Below are 13,379 nucleotides of genomic sequence, written 5' to 3' on the forward strand. Positions count from 1 at the left end.
GACAGCCCCACACACGCTGGCTTCTACCAACTGTGCTCATTATAATCTCAGTAAATATGTGTCACTCAACAATCTCACCCTTTAGGTGTTTGCACAAGGCTTTATCCATCTTCATAACTGTCCTGGAACGAGCTGTGGTTTGGGAGGTTTGGACATGGCATTGAGGGGAGATTTTTCTCTAGGAGTCAGTGCAGCACCGGACCAGGTGTGAGATAGTGACTTCTTCATCAATATTTTCAGCACTTGGCCAGATAAAGTCACAGTGACCTGATGTGGTGTTGAGGAGAGTCCCTCCTGGAGCAGAATTTCCGAGCAGTGCACCACCGATTCAATGACACGGGTATCTATGAACAACTGATAAATAACAAGTGAACGCTTACTCGTGCTTACAGCTCTGGCTTCTCACACAGAGGGTGTCTTAATGTGCTTCCCTTCCCAGCTTGACCGGGAGCTATTTCCATCACCAATCCTTTATATTCCTGTCATATTCATTCACTGTCAGGTGAGAGCCTTATCCAATGGTAGATTGAAGTTCAGACCATGTCATCTTTGCTTAGTGTCAGTCCTTGACATCTTGTTAATTGTAATGGCAGTGCAATAGAGAGTTCTGATGAAATTCCAGGCAAATATAGCAGTTTTGTTCAAATACTGCAAGGATGGATTTAAAAAAATCCAACTGATAAAGACCTTACCATCCCCTCTCCTTCCCATTCTTTTTAGGCTATCCAGGAGCACAGTAAAAAAAAAAAACCAAACAAAAAAAACCCCACCGAAAACATGATGTTAGTGATTGCTAAAATTTATTTTTCTAGGAAGCGGATATTTAGGCTATAGTGACCATAATCATCTGATAACAGCCACGGCAGTCTGCAAGTAATAGTCCAGGTAAGGATTAATAATGCCAGCCTTCCATATAACTATATTCTTGAAGTGTTTGGTTTGCATTCTAACTTCTCTTGCAAGGACTGTGAGTAAAAGGAGTTTCTTGTTTTAAGTCTTTCCCCTTTGTCTAAAACCCTCTTGCTGCTGGCACTGCTGTCCCAGGGCCAAGGGCACAAGGCTGTTGCACATGATGGCAACCATTTCCTCAGGGCACACTGGTCCCCGCTTCACTGCCCACAACTTTCCAATCAGGGCCACCATAGCAGAGTGTCCCGTTCCCTCCCCACAACCCAAATTAAGGCCAAGTTTTGTTACTAGCAGCAAACCCACCCAACCATACAGAGGAAGCCCATTCGGGGTCAGCTCACTACAGCTGCACCTTGGCCCTCTCCAGAGGATGGCAGCAGAGCTCAAGCAACACTGAAGGACCTTTTTCCCCACCCTGGCTCATAGAAACACAGAACGGTTTGAGTTGGAAGGGACCTTAAAGAACAGCTTGTTCCACCCCCACAAAGTTCAGACTCTGCTGAGCTCCCTGCTATTTCCAGGCTTGACCTAAGCAAGTTTTCCAAGGGATCCAGACATGACAGGATAAAGTGGTACTGACGAGTACAAAAAATCTGGATGCAATCCCAGGTAATATCAGGAGAAATTAAAGCGAGCAGTGCAAGAGGAGCAGAACCACCTCCAGCCACACGACTGTCCCGGTGGATGCCCAGGGCAGGGGGTCTCCTTAACTGGGTCCCATCTCATTTCCCCAGCCCTGCAACTCCCCAGGCTATGCAAGGAGAGCTACTTTCCCACTTTTCTCAGAAAAAAAATGGGTCTTGAAGGGTTTGGAAAGGCTGACCTGACGCACCACAGGACTGCCTGCTGAAAATAAAATGTATTTATTTCAGCAAGCAATGGAAAGTGTGTTATGGATGGTTAGACCAGCATAAAACAGGGGCTGGGCAAATTTGTGAGATAAGGAGCTTTCAGTATTAAATAAAGGTGAACATGCCTTGTACTGGTTGTAGATTGTTTTCCTTAAAGTTATCCCTTTTATAGTAAGCTATTTCCAGAGTAAAATGAAAATGCTATGTTTATAAATAATTACGACTGTATCAACAAAAATATGTCTACAAGGGGGTTGCAGGATTGGTGGATAGGGGAAGAGTGTTTGACCTTATCTACTTCGCTTGTGCAAAGAGTTTGAAGCTGTATTGCACGACATCCTTATCTCTAAACTGGAGAGATATGAATCTGGTGGATGGACTGCTCTATGGATAAGGATCTGGCCACATGGTCACGCTCAAAGAGTTGTGGTCAAAGACTCAATGTCCAAATAGAGTGATAAGCAGCGTTCTTCAGGGGTTGGTATTGGGACTGGACTGTTCAACATCTCTGTTGGCAACATGGACTGTGGAATTGGGTGCACCCTCAGTCAGTTTGCTGATAACACCAATATCTGTGGTGCTCTCAAGATGCTGTAGGGAAGGGACACCATCCAGAGGGGTCTTGCCTGACTGGAGTGGTGAGGCTGTGTCAACCTCATGAAGTTCAACAAAGCCAAGTGCAACATCCAGCATGTGAGTTGGGGCAATCCCAAGCACAAACACGGGCTCAGCAGAAAATGGACTGAGCAGCTATGCAGGGAAGGACTTGGGGGTGTTGGCTGAAAAAAAGCTCAATGTGAGCTGGCAGCGAGCAGTCACAGCCCAGAAAGCCAAACATGTCCTGGGCTGCACCAAAAGCAGCGTGGCCAGCAGGGCAAGGGAGGAGAGATTCTGCCCCTCTATTCCACTCTGGTGAAACTCCAGCTGGAGTGGAGTGCTGCATCCAGCTCTGGGACCCCGAGCATAAGAAGTACATGGACCTGTTGGAGAGGGTCCAGAGGAGGCCATTAAGATGGTCAGAGAGTTGGAGCACCCCCACCATTAAAACAAGCCAAGACAGTTGGGGCTGCTCAGCCTGGAGAAGACGCAGCTTTGGGGAGACCTTACAGCACCTTTTAGTACCTAAAGGGATTACAAGAAAGCTGGAGAGTGACTTTTAAAAGGACGTGCAATGATAGCACAAGGTGTAATGGCTTTAAATGGAAAGAGGGCAGGTTTAGATTAGATATTAGGAAAAAAATTCTTTACTGTGAGGTGGTGACACACTGGAATATGAGAAGTTCTGGATGCCCTTTCCTTGGAAGTATTCAAGACAATGTTGGATGGGGCACTGAGCAATATGATTTGGTGGAAGGTGTTCCTGCCCATGGACTAGAGGATCCTTAAAGGCACCTTCCAGCCTGAACCATTCTGTGAGTTTATGATTCTATTAGTTACATGCTTATTTAGCCAAGGTACCCTTGCCTTTGACTTCCTCAGTCATCTTGATCTCCTAAGGCAGCAGTTTTACTTCCCATACTTAAATAATCGGCACTTGTCCACAGGCAACAGTGATTTTCCAGAGTATTCCTGTCACTCACACCTCCTGAAAGATGGTGTTGGAGATGTTTGCAAGATTGTGAGTCCATCTGATGAGCATTTCCAAGAGAAGATGTGCTGAGTACAGGATTCCCAGCAACAGTTCATCACCTGTGTTCTTCTCTGTACACCTGTGGTCACTAACTCTGTTAGTATCTCCTGCCCTTGGTTCCTGAGTGACCACAGAAAGAGGGGGAGCATAAAGGGACAGGTAGACACCTGCCTTGCTGTCACTGGTCATCTCTTAAACATGCTAGAGATTTTCCTCTGGTATACATTTGCTATGATTTCCTGTGGGGAAGAGCCTTGATGGTGGGCTGTGGCTTCACTGATACTATCAGAAAGTTTGTTCCCAGCCTTTTCAGAGACATTTGACTGGGTTTTGCTGCCTTGTTTATCACTTTGTCAGATTTGTGAGGTCTGGTAGTGCACATGAACAACAGCTCATTCCATCTTGTACTGCTGTTAAGGTCACCTCAAGATGCATTCTTTTTGGGCCTGGGTGTCACTGCACTGGGAACTGCTCTAGATCAATAAGCTGCTTTATTCCCCTGTGTTGGGTTTGCATGGCCTGGTTTTTGTTGGGGGGAAAAAAAGGGGGCGGGCACAGAGGTGGATTTTGTGAGAAGCTGCTGGAAGCTTCCACCATGTACAGCAGAGCTAATCCCTGATGGTTCTGAAGATGGACATGCTGCTGGCCAAATCTGGGGCAATGAGAGAGGGTGGTAACACCTCTGTGATAACATATTTAAGAAGAAACCAAAACAAAGGTGGGGGAGCAGTTTTAATTCCAGCCAGAGAAGAGGAGGAGGTGAGAACATGTGAGGGAAAACAACAGGCTGACACCCAGGTCAGTGGAGAAGGAGGGGGAGGAGGTGCTCCAGGCATTGGAGCTGAGATGCCTCTGCAGGCCCTGGTGAGGACCATGGTGAGGCAGCTGTGCCCCTGCAGCCCTTGGGGATCCATGGGGATGCAGAGATCCACCCGCAGCCCCTGAGGGAGGTGCCCATGCCAGAGTGGGTGGATGCCTGGAGGAGGCTGTGATCCAGTGGGGCATCCAGTGGAGAGAGGGGCCCCTGCTTCCAGGCTGGAGCAGCCTGTCCTTGGAGGACTGCACCCCATGGAAGAGTGACCCATGCCACAGCAGTTTTGGAGGACTGTGTACCCGTGGGGGGAATTCACGTTGCAACAGGTGTGGCAGGACTGCTGCTTGTGAGAGTGGACCCACGTCTGAGAGGTTCATGGAGAACTGTCTCCCGTGGGAAGGACCCCACAGTCTCACAGGGGAAGGACTCCTCTCCCAGAGCAGTGGAAGAAAACCACGGGTGACGAACTGACCAACCCCCCATGCCCTGTCTCCCTGCGCTGTTGGTGGGAAGGAGGGAGGGGTTGGGGGAAGAAAAGGTATTTGTAAGGGCTTATTTGACTTCTCATTATCTTGCTGTGATGTTAGAAATAAACTCACTTTGTACCTCTAAAAGTTTTGCCCTTGGAGTGTTTTCTCCCGGTTCTTAACTCATGAACCCTTTGTTAAATTTTTCTCTCCTCTGTCCAGCTGTTGCAGGGGAGGTTGCGTGATTGGCTTTCATGGGTGCCTGGTGTTTGGCCGGTGTCAAACCATGACATCCCCACAGTTCACATTGCACTGAGAGGGTGTCTCACAGCACCAGGTCTAGTTTGAGTGCACTTGCCTCTGGGGCATAGAAGTCATAAACAGGCCAAGGGCCTGGGGGACCTACGACCAGTCTGTGCTGAGCTCTGGGGATGATGGTGTTTACCTAAGTGAGCTGCACTCTGCTAATCCGTGGGACTGTGTGAACAGGGATAGCCCTTTGGGACCACACAAACGACAAAGGCAAGTTTGCTCCAAGGAGGGGAATTCCTTATAGGAATAATCTGCTGCAGCTGTGCACATTTGACTGTGTCACTTTTATTTTCCTGATGACCTCTACAGGTCCCTGAAAGGAGGACTCTCATTACTGCTTTTGTCAGCAATATGCTTGGCATTTTTTGAGATTTGATTTACCAGGATAGGGAATCTCATTTAAGTTTTGCCATAGTATTGCTCTGTTGAATCCGTAGGTCAAATAAGGAACTTCCAAGAAAATACAGCAGCAGAAGGGGGAGGAATACTCTGACAAATAAAACCAAGAAGAAATTAAAGGAAGCATCAATAACTGAATTGAAAGTGAGGCAGCTGTTTAAAAAAATCAAACAAGTTTTACCATTGGGATCAAGCATTCGGCCAATTCAAATTTATGAAAAGAGTCTGTTTGGTTATGTAATTTGGGCAGTAGAAGACTGTATCATTGGTATGATCAATGTCTTGAGATACAGTCAAACATGATATTTAGGTACAGTCTGCAGGTACAATCTGCAGAGTTTGGCCAGGATCACAGAAATGATCAACATGCTCACCAAGACTTCAGCGCTGGTTGAGTCAAGCCTGGACCCACTGTTAATGAACAGGGAAACTGGAAGATAAATCCTTTCAGGAGACCTCTGCTGAAAACATCTAAAAGTGACTGCACGGAACATTCTCTGGATACACAGAGACATCTCATCATGAAAGGGCAATATTTATCTACATGAAACAGTACATAAAACAGACCCAATGTTGCTTGCAAGAGCTTCTTTAATGGCACCAAGACAAAATGGATTATAGACAATGGCAGAAGCCATGGTATTGCAAGGGCATTTTAAAACAAATCACAAAGAAAGTGAAAAAAGCAGAGGCAGAGATCTAGGTCTCAAATTTCTTGCCAGGGATGCATCTTTCCTCAGCTTTAGGAGATTTGCATTCTAATAAGAACGGCCAGGACGAAGGGGACGCAGGAAGGAAAGCTTGTCATTGAAATTGATTGCCTTGTAATTTGGAAGGTTTTCATGATCTCGAGCAAGGTATTGAATTCCACTTCCATCACTGTGCTCACACAGCAGCCAGGCACCTCTCTGGACTTTGTGGGAAGACATGATGTCATTGTCATGTCCTGCAGCCAGGTTAGTTGCTTCTGTTATGACTCTGCTCTTCCCTTGATAGTTGGTATGCTCATAGAGAGTGATCTGGGGGTTGTGCAGATCTTCAGTGATCATCTGCAGAGAACTGATCCTGTTATTCATCCTTGAACTAAAAAGGCTATGGTCTCCCTCCTCAAGTACCAGAAATTGGCCTCCATAGTTTGAATGCTCATAAGCCACCCAAGGCTGGCCAATGACTTTTGCCGAGGAGGCAAGATCATTCCAATCAGCATCTCTTAGATTGGCAATGTCAGAGGTGAATTCTTTGGACAAGCCCTGGAAGTTGGCACGCTCATAAAGGATGATTTTTCCCATCTCAGTAAGACTTCTAGAGTTTTAATTTCTTCCTTTAGGAGCTGGATGACAGCCTGAATGAAAGGAAGACAGAAAACAAGCAAAGCTTGTAAGAAGCCTTTTGAACCTCGAAACAAAATGATGGACAGCCAGGATGGAGAAAGGGAAAAAGGAAAAATAAAGCATTTTGAACAAAGAATAAACATAGAAGGAGCTGGAAAAGAGTGAGATCATGACATGTATGTGTTGGTTTAGGTGTATGCCCAAGAGTGAGTCGTAAAATACTCTCACATTCACCCCTCACAATTGTGCATCCCTGGCCACCTCCACCCTCTCCCTTGGTAAGGTCTCTCTGTCCTGCAGCAGCCGTCTCCTCATCCCCTGGAAGATGGGCTCAGTCTCTGCACATGCAGACAGCAGACCCTCACAGATGTGCTGCAGCTCTCACCCAACACTGAAGCCTCCTTCCCTTCCCCTGCATTTCACAGCAGCTGCCCAAGAAACCCTTCCAGTTCTCCTGCACAAAGTGTACCACTCACCTGGATGTCAGCTGCAGGGCTGGGGAGAGCTGAGGGCGATTCCTCCAGTGCAGGGCTGCTGTTTGTGAAGGGCATCTCACCTGCCTCCATTTATAACTTGCACAGGAGTCTTGTGCAACACCCCGTTCCAAGGAACTGAAAGCGTCCAATATTACCCCCAGGGATCAAAACTCATTATCCATTGTATTTTAGTTTCGGTGGTCCTACAAACAGACATCTTCTTCCTCTTGTTCAAAAGTCTGTTGAAGCATGAGAGACTTGATGACATGGGGGAAGTTCAGTTCTTGTTTGTCCTTCTCCTCCAGAAGAAAATGGAAGCAGAGTAATAAAAAGTTATCAAAATAGCTTGTGACACAGGTGGTGGAGAATGCTTCTGCCTGCTGCCGTTTACATTTTTGCTTTTTTGGGAAGAACATTGAACACACAAACTTGGTTTTCCTAAGAGTTTTTCTGGGAGATATCCGGGTGGCAGAGAGGGCATTTAGGTAGCTTTTTCTTTTTCAATTCCCTTTTCTCCTTAGGATCCCAGTGTCAATATTGTTGGAAAAGGCCTCCAAGATCATCAAGTCCAAACTTCGACTGAATGCCACTATGCCCACTAATCCATATTGCAAATGTAACTTCTACTTGTGTTTTGAACACTTCCAATGGTGGTGACTCCACCGCTTCCCTGGGTTGCCCATTCCAAAGCTTAATCACTCTTGCTGTGAAGAAATTTTTCTTAGTATCCAACATGAACGTCTCTATGCACAACTGGGGGGCATTTCCCCTTGTCCCTCCCTTGCCTGGGAGAAGGGCCAAACCCCTATCTTGCCATAAGCTCAGGTATTGTCAAGAGAAAACATATCTCCCCTGAGCCTCCTTTTCTCCAGGATAAACACCCCAGCTCCCTCAGCAGCTCCTCATCAGACCTGTGCTCCAGACCCTTCACCAGCTCCATTGTCCGTCTCTGGACTTGCTCCAGAACCTCAACATTTTTCTTTCAGTGAGGGACCCAAAATTGAACACAGGATTCCAGGTGTGGCCTCACCAGTGCTGAGTGCAGTGCAACAATCACTGCCCTGGTCTCTCTGGCCACACTGTTGCTGATACAGGCCAGGATGCCATTGACCTTCTTGGACACCTCAGCATGCAGATGGCTCATGTTCAGCCCTCTGAAACTCTGGATGCCCCATCCCACAAAGGATTCTTCAGTGCCCTTTCCAACCCAAACCATTCTTTGATTCTGTGACATATGTAATCACATATATATTTATGTAGAGTAATAGATGTACATGGTACTATCATAGATAACAATCAAAACCATCAATATTGTTATCTCAAAACTGCACAGAAAGTCACAGTTTGAAACCCAGAAACAGGATGTAAATAGAGACCTTCTGGCATGATGTAAAACCAGCTTCAGAGTCAGAGTTTTAAAGCAGAAGCATGGCAAAAGACCACCACAGATCTTTGCAGACATTTATTTTGTACTACATACTGAATATTGTAAATGGTGCTTTCTACTGTCAGTCTTGAATTTAAGCACTTGAATATGGTTAGACATGGTGGTTTTTTCACAGACACATCAAGCTGCAATCGTGTTGTCCTAAATATATCTCAAAACATTTTCCCAATTCAGTCTGAAGTAAATGCTTCAGATAATATTTCTTTCTAATGTTTTTCCTGTATCAACTGTTTCCGTTTCTGTCTACGGACCACCACAATTGTTTCTCCTCATTTCCCCATCCTCCTTTATTTTCTTCTCTGCATGGGTACAAATTATCTCTGACATCAATTACTGGTTCTCCCAAATGCTGCACTAGGATCTCAACAACTCCTACTGGGATTCTGCTTTGGAGAAAACAGCATCCCATAAACTCCTCTGCAGGGAATTCTGTAGTGTGTGTCCTCAGGACTCAACCCATCCTCTCTCTGGTCACTGTCTTTCAAGGGGCTTTGATTTCACTCGTTCTGCTCTGGTCTACCTGACCAATTGCCAAGCACAAGAAAGGTCATCTAATGAGTTATTGAACTGAATTAAACTAACAATGAACTGTAGAATTTGCTGTATTTCTGCACTTTCCCTGTAAAACTGCCTTTGGTCACTTATCAGTAGGAACTTACTTTGCAAGATCATGCTAGTGAAGATTGTGCTTCCTCTCTGCTGGTTTTGAAATTAACTAACAGGCAGTCTGGACAAGATTACAAAGTCATCACTAGAACACTTCCCAGAGACAACTCTGAACCCTTGTTCCTTTTTCAGTATTAAAAATAGTTCTAGTTTATGTTTTCACAAAATGTTTTAGGCTGTCACTTAAAATTTTCATGAAAATCTAAGTTTGCATCAAATGAATTTTTAGCACAAAAGTAACACAAAATCAAGATGGATTGTTTGTTTGTTTGTTTGTTTGGGTGGTTTTTAATTTCTGCTTGCCTTTTTTGTTGTAAGACACTACCATGTCCACTCACAGGAAACTGCAGTAGCGCGACCACTATCACAAATGGAAGGCAGGGAAAAGTTAGAGAGAACTCTGAGACCTGGCTCACTGGGTGGTCAGGATGGGTCTAAGAGCATCTTCCCCAAGCTTTGAGCACTGTGTGGCACAGAGCAGTGTGTGGTGTTTAGGCAGGGAAGCCATGGCTGGACTTGCATTAACACCTCAGCTACAACAGAGGCAGGGACACGTGGTAGAGAGGCTGCTACAGGACGTGGGGTCTGCAAGACCAGATTGAAGAGGCATGGATCCTGCAGAGGCCTAGACCAAGATGGATTGTTCTGTTGGGCCTTGCTGTCCCTTCTCCTTCAGTCACCAGCTCTACAGGTGTCTCCTTCTGTCCTGCTGAGACAAACCTTGCTCTTCTTGTCTGCAGGCTTCCAGCATTGTGATATTTAAAGTGTGGGAAGGCAAGCTTGTAAGAGTATGTGGAGTATGACAGCCTCTGTTCCATTCACTTTACAAATTATCTCTGACATCAATTACTGGTTCTCCCAAATGCTGCACTAGGATCTCAACAACTCCTACTGGGATTCTGCTTTGGAGAAAACAGCATCCCATAAACTCCTCTGCAGGGAATTCTGTAGTGTGTGTCCTCAGGACTCAACCCATCCTCTCTCTGGTCACTGTCTTTCAAGGGGCTTTGATTTCACTCGTTCTGCTCTGGTCTACCTGACCAATTGCCAAGCACAAGAAAGGTCATCTAATGAGTTATTGAACTGAATTAAACTAACAATGAACTGTAGAATTTGCTGTATTTCTGCACTTTCCCTGTAAAACTGCCTTTGGTCACTTATCAGTAGGAACTTACTTTGCAAGATCATGCTAGTGAAGATTGTGCTTCCTCTCTGCTGGTTTTGAAATTAACTAACAGGCAGTCTGGACAAGATTACAAAGTCATCACTAGAACACTTCCCAGAGACAACTCTGAACCCTTGTTCCTTTTTCAGTATTAAAAATAGTTCTAGTTTATGTTTTCACAAAATGTTTTAGGCTGTCACTTAAAATTTTCATGAAAATCTAAGTTTGCATCAAATGAATTTTTAGCACAAAAGTAACACAAAATCAAGATGGATTGTTTGTTTGTTTGTTTGTTTGGGTGGTTTTTAATTTCTGCTTGCCTTTTTTGTTGTAAGACACTACCATGTCCACTCACAGGAAACTGCAGTAGCGCGACCACTATCACAAATGGAAGGCAGGGAAAAGTTAGAGAGAACTCTGAGACCTGGCTCACTGGGTGGTCAGGATGGGTCTAAGAGCATCTTCCCCAAGCTTTGAGCACTGTGTGGCACAGAGCAGTGTGTGGTGTTTAGGCAGGGAAGCCATGGCTGGACTTGCATTAACACCTCAGCTACAACAGAGGCAGGGACACGTGGTAGAGAGGCTGCTACAGGACGTGGGGTCTGCAAGACCAGATTGAAGAGGCATGGATCCTGCAGAGGCCTAGACCAAGATGGATTGTTCTGTTGGGCCTTGCTGTCCCTTCTCCTTCAGTCACCAGCTCTACAGGTGTCTCCTTCTGTCCTGCTGAGACAAACCTTGCTCTTCTTGTCTGCAGGCTTCCAGCATTGTGATATTTAAAGTGTGGGAAGGCAAGCTTGTAAGAGTATGTGGAGTATGACAGCCTCTGTTCCATTCACTTTATCAAACAAAGACATTTTCAGCTGCAGAAGAGTCATAACGGTGTGATTGGCCAGCAAAGTTCAAGCTGGAGTAGGCAGCAAGTAGGGCATGGATGCGGTCAGGGATTTCAGACAGGCAGGAGACTCGTGCTGGGATTCAAGGCAGCCACGACTGCCAGAACAGCAAGGAGAGCAGTGTGTGGTGTGTGTGTGGGCTGGCTGCAAGCACCAAGCTGCACTAGCCAGGGAGGAGGAGACACCAAAGTGTCCTTTGGTCAGAGAGCCCAGGGACAGGTATGAGAGTGGACAGGCTGAGGGCTCTCAGTCCTGTTGGAAGCACCTGTGAAGGTGCTTGTGGCTGTGGAGAGTGAGGGTGTGCAGGTCTCCTCTAGTGAGCTTCCATGTGGATGATCTGCAGAGGAGGAAGGAGACGGGGCTGTCTGCTCTTCCATTCAGTGGGAGTGCTGGCAGTGTCAGCTGTGGGGGCTGAGGGCAGCCCCTGGTGTGTGTGAGGAAGCAGAAAAGCATCCTGGTCACCTAATTCCAACTTTTACGTAGTCTCTGAGCAAAGGATTCTCCTGTTTTGGCTCTTTTCAACCCAACTTACTCCTTTTTTAGACTCATTTTAAAGAGCAGCTGTTCTAGTCACTCTTTCTGTAAAGGTTTTACCCTACCTCAGGCATGACAATATTTAGTATATACAACCACTGAGAAATTAATTTTAGTTGTGTCTGAATGGCCTCTTTCTCACTCAATTCTGTTGGTGGACAAGAGGCCGAAGGGCAGTTGTGTGCTGCACGGCATGAGAACTGGGGGAGCAGAGAAGGGAAGAGTTTACTCCTATCTCCTCTGAACTGAGGCCACGCCTGGAATACTGCAGCTGTTTTAGATGCCCCATTAAAAGATAAATGCGAACGAATTGGTGAGAGCCCCATACAGGCCACTGGATGGCACTGGAGCATCCCATGAACCAGGAGAGGCTCAGGGGCCTGGTCCTGTTCAGCCTGGAGAAGACAAGGCTAACCGTTCTCAGAGAGGGGCACAGAAAAAGGACAACTGGAAAGAGTCGTAACTGGAAACAGGGAAGCTCTGACTGAAAATAAGGAAAAAAAAATAACACTAAGTTGTTATTAGCACTGGCAGAAGGACCAGAGATCCTGGGGAATCTCCACTCTTGTAGCTGTTCAGAAATCTCTTGAAGATGGCCATGAGTAACCTGATGTTTCAAGGTAGCTCTGCTGTGAACAAGGGCTTGGACTAGAGAAGTCCCTTCCACACTAAATCTTTCTGTCAAGAATTCTAAGAAAGTTTTAAAAGCCTTTGTCACTCTCTGCCTAATTTCATCCTTTGTTCAATTTCAATGAAGAAGTGTCATCATCAAGTCATGTGTACAATAACTTGGGGATTACTTGTTGGACATTTATGAATTCCATCTCTCCAGTGTCAGACTTCCCTCCTCATTCCTCCACAGGCTCTCACCTGCTCTCTTGTCAAATGTAATCCCCCATATTGAAGGCTCAAAGTCCTTCTCCACCTTCACTTCAGCCTCCTATTACTGAAAAACTGTCAAGAATCCTTTGCTAGAATTTTGGACCTGACACTTGCGCATTTGTTTAGATGCTGTCTTTGACTAAAAAAAATAAAACCACAACCTAACAAAACTTTGCAAGAGCAAGTGGAAATTTCATGACAAATTCCCATCCATATCTCTCCTTGAACATTTACTTTTCTGTTTTGTAGGATTGCACTCCTCTCTGGTGCATGGGTAGCTGTGCCTAGGACATTCCAAGGAGAGTGTATGGACTTCTAGAAGCATTTAGGCTGGAAGGAACCTTGAGGGTTTTCTACATCAGGCTGCTGCTCATGGCAGGATGGAGAATGGGGAGATTGTCCCACGCTGGTTATGAAGCCAGAGGAGAGAAAGCAGTGTGGAACAGGAAGGTTTGTTACTGTACTGCTGTGGAAATACTTCCTGCAAGGGGCTGAGGGAAGAGGAGATGCTGGGAAGAGGCCACAGCTGTGTCAGTGGGAGAGAACGAGAGAAGAGAGGCTGCAGGGAGGCATGGGGAGCTGATATAGGCAGCAAGTGTC

General features: G+C 45.9%; 1 protein-coding gene across 2 annotated transcripts in view; it reads right to left on the minus strand.

Moving 5' to 3' along the window:
* Positions 1 to 5,953: 5,953 nt before the first annotated feature.
* Positions 5,954 to 13,379, minus strand: part of LOC103617166 (epidermal differentiation-specific protein-like) — an 11,224-nt gene continuing 3,798 nt past the window's right edge. Inside the window, exons 1-2 of one of the 2 annotated variants that reach the window (XM_008635428.2) lie at positions 7,190 to 7,294; positions 5,954 to 6,724 (exon numbers count right to left, since the gene is read on the minus strand). In XM_008635428.2, the coding sequence (XP_008633650.1) occupies positions 6,141 to 6,671 (531 nt within the window). In that variant the 5' untranslated portion in view covers positions 6,672 to 6,724; positions 7,190 to 7,294 and the 3' untranslated portion in view covers positions 5,954 to 6,140. Of the gene's footprint in view, positions 6,725 to 7,189; positions 7,295 to 13,379 lie in introns of those variants that run through there. The other variant, XM_017736513.1, reaches the window with a different exon arrangement.

The sequence above is a fragment of the Corvus brachyrhynchos genome, unplaced genomic scaffold (assembly GCF_000691975.1).
Source record: "Corvus brachyrhynchos isolate BGI_N302 unplaced genomic scaffold, ASM69197v1 scaffold176, whole genome shotgun sequence".
NCBI lineage: Eukaryota > Metazoa > Chordata > Aves > Passeriformes > Corvidae > Corvus > Corvus brachyrhynchos.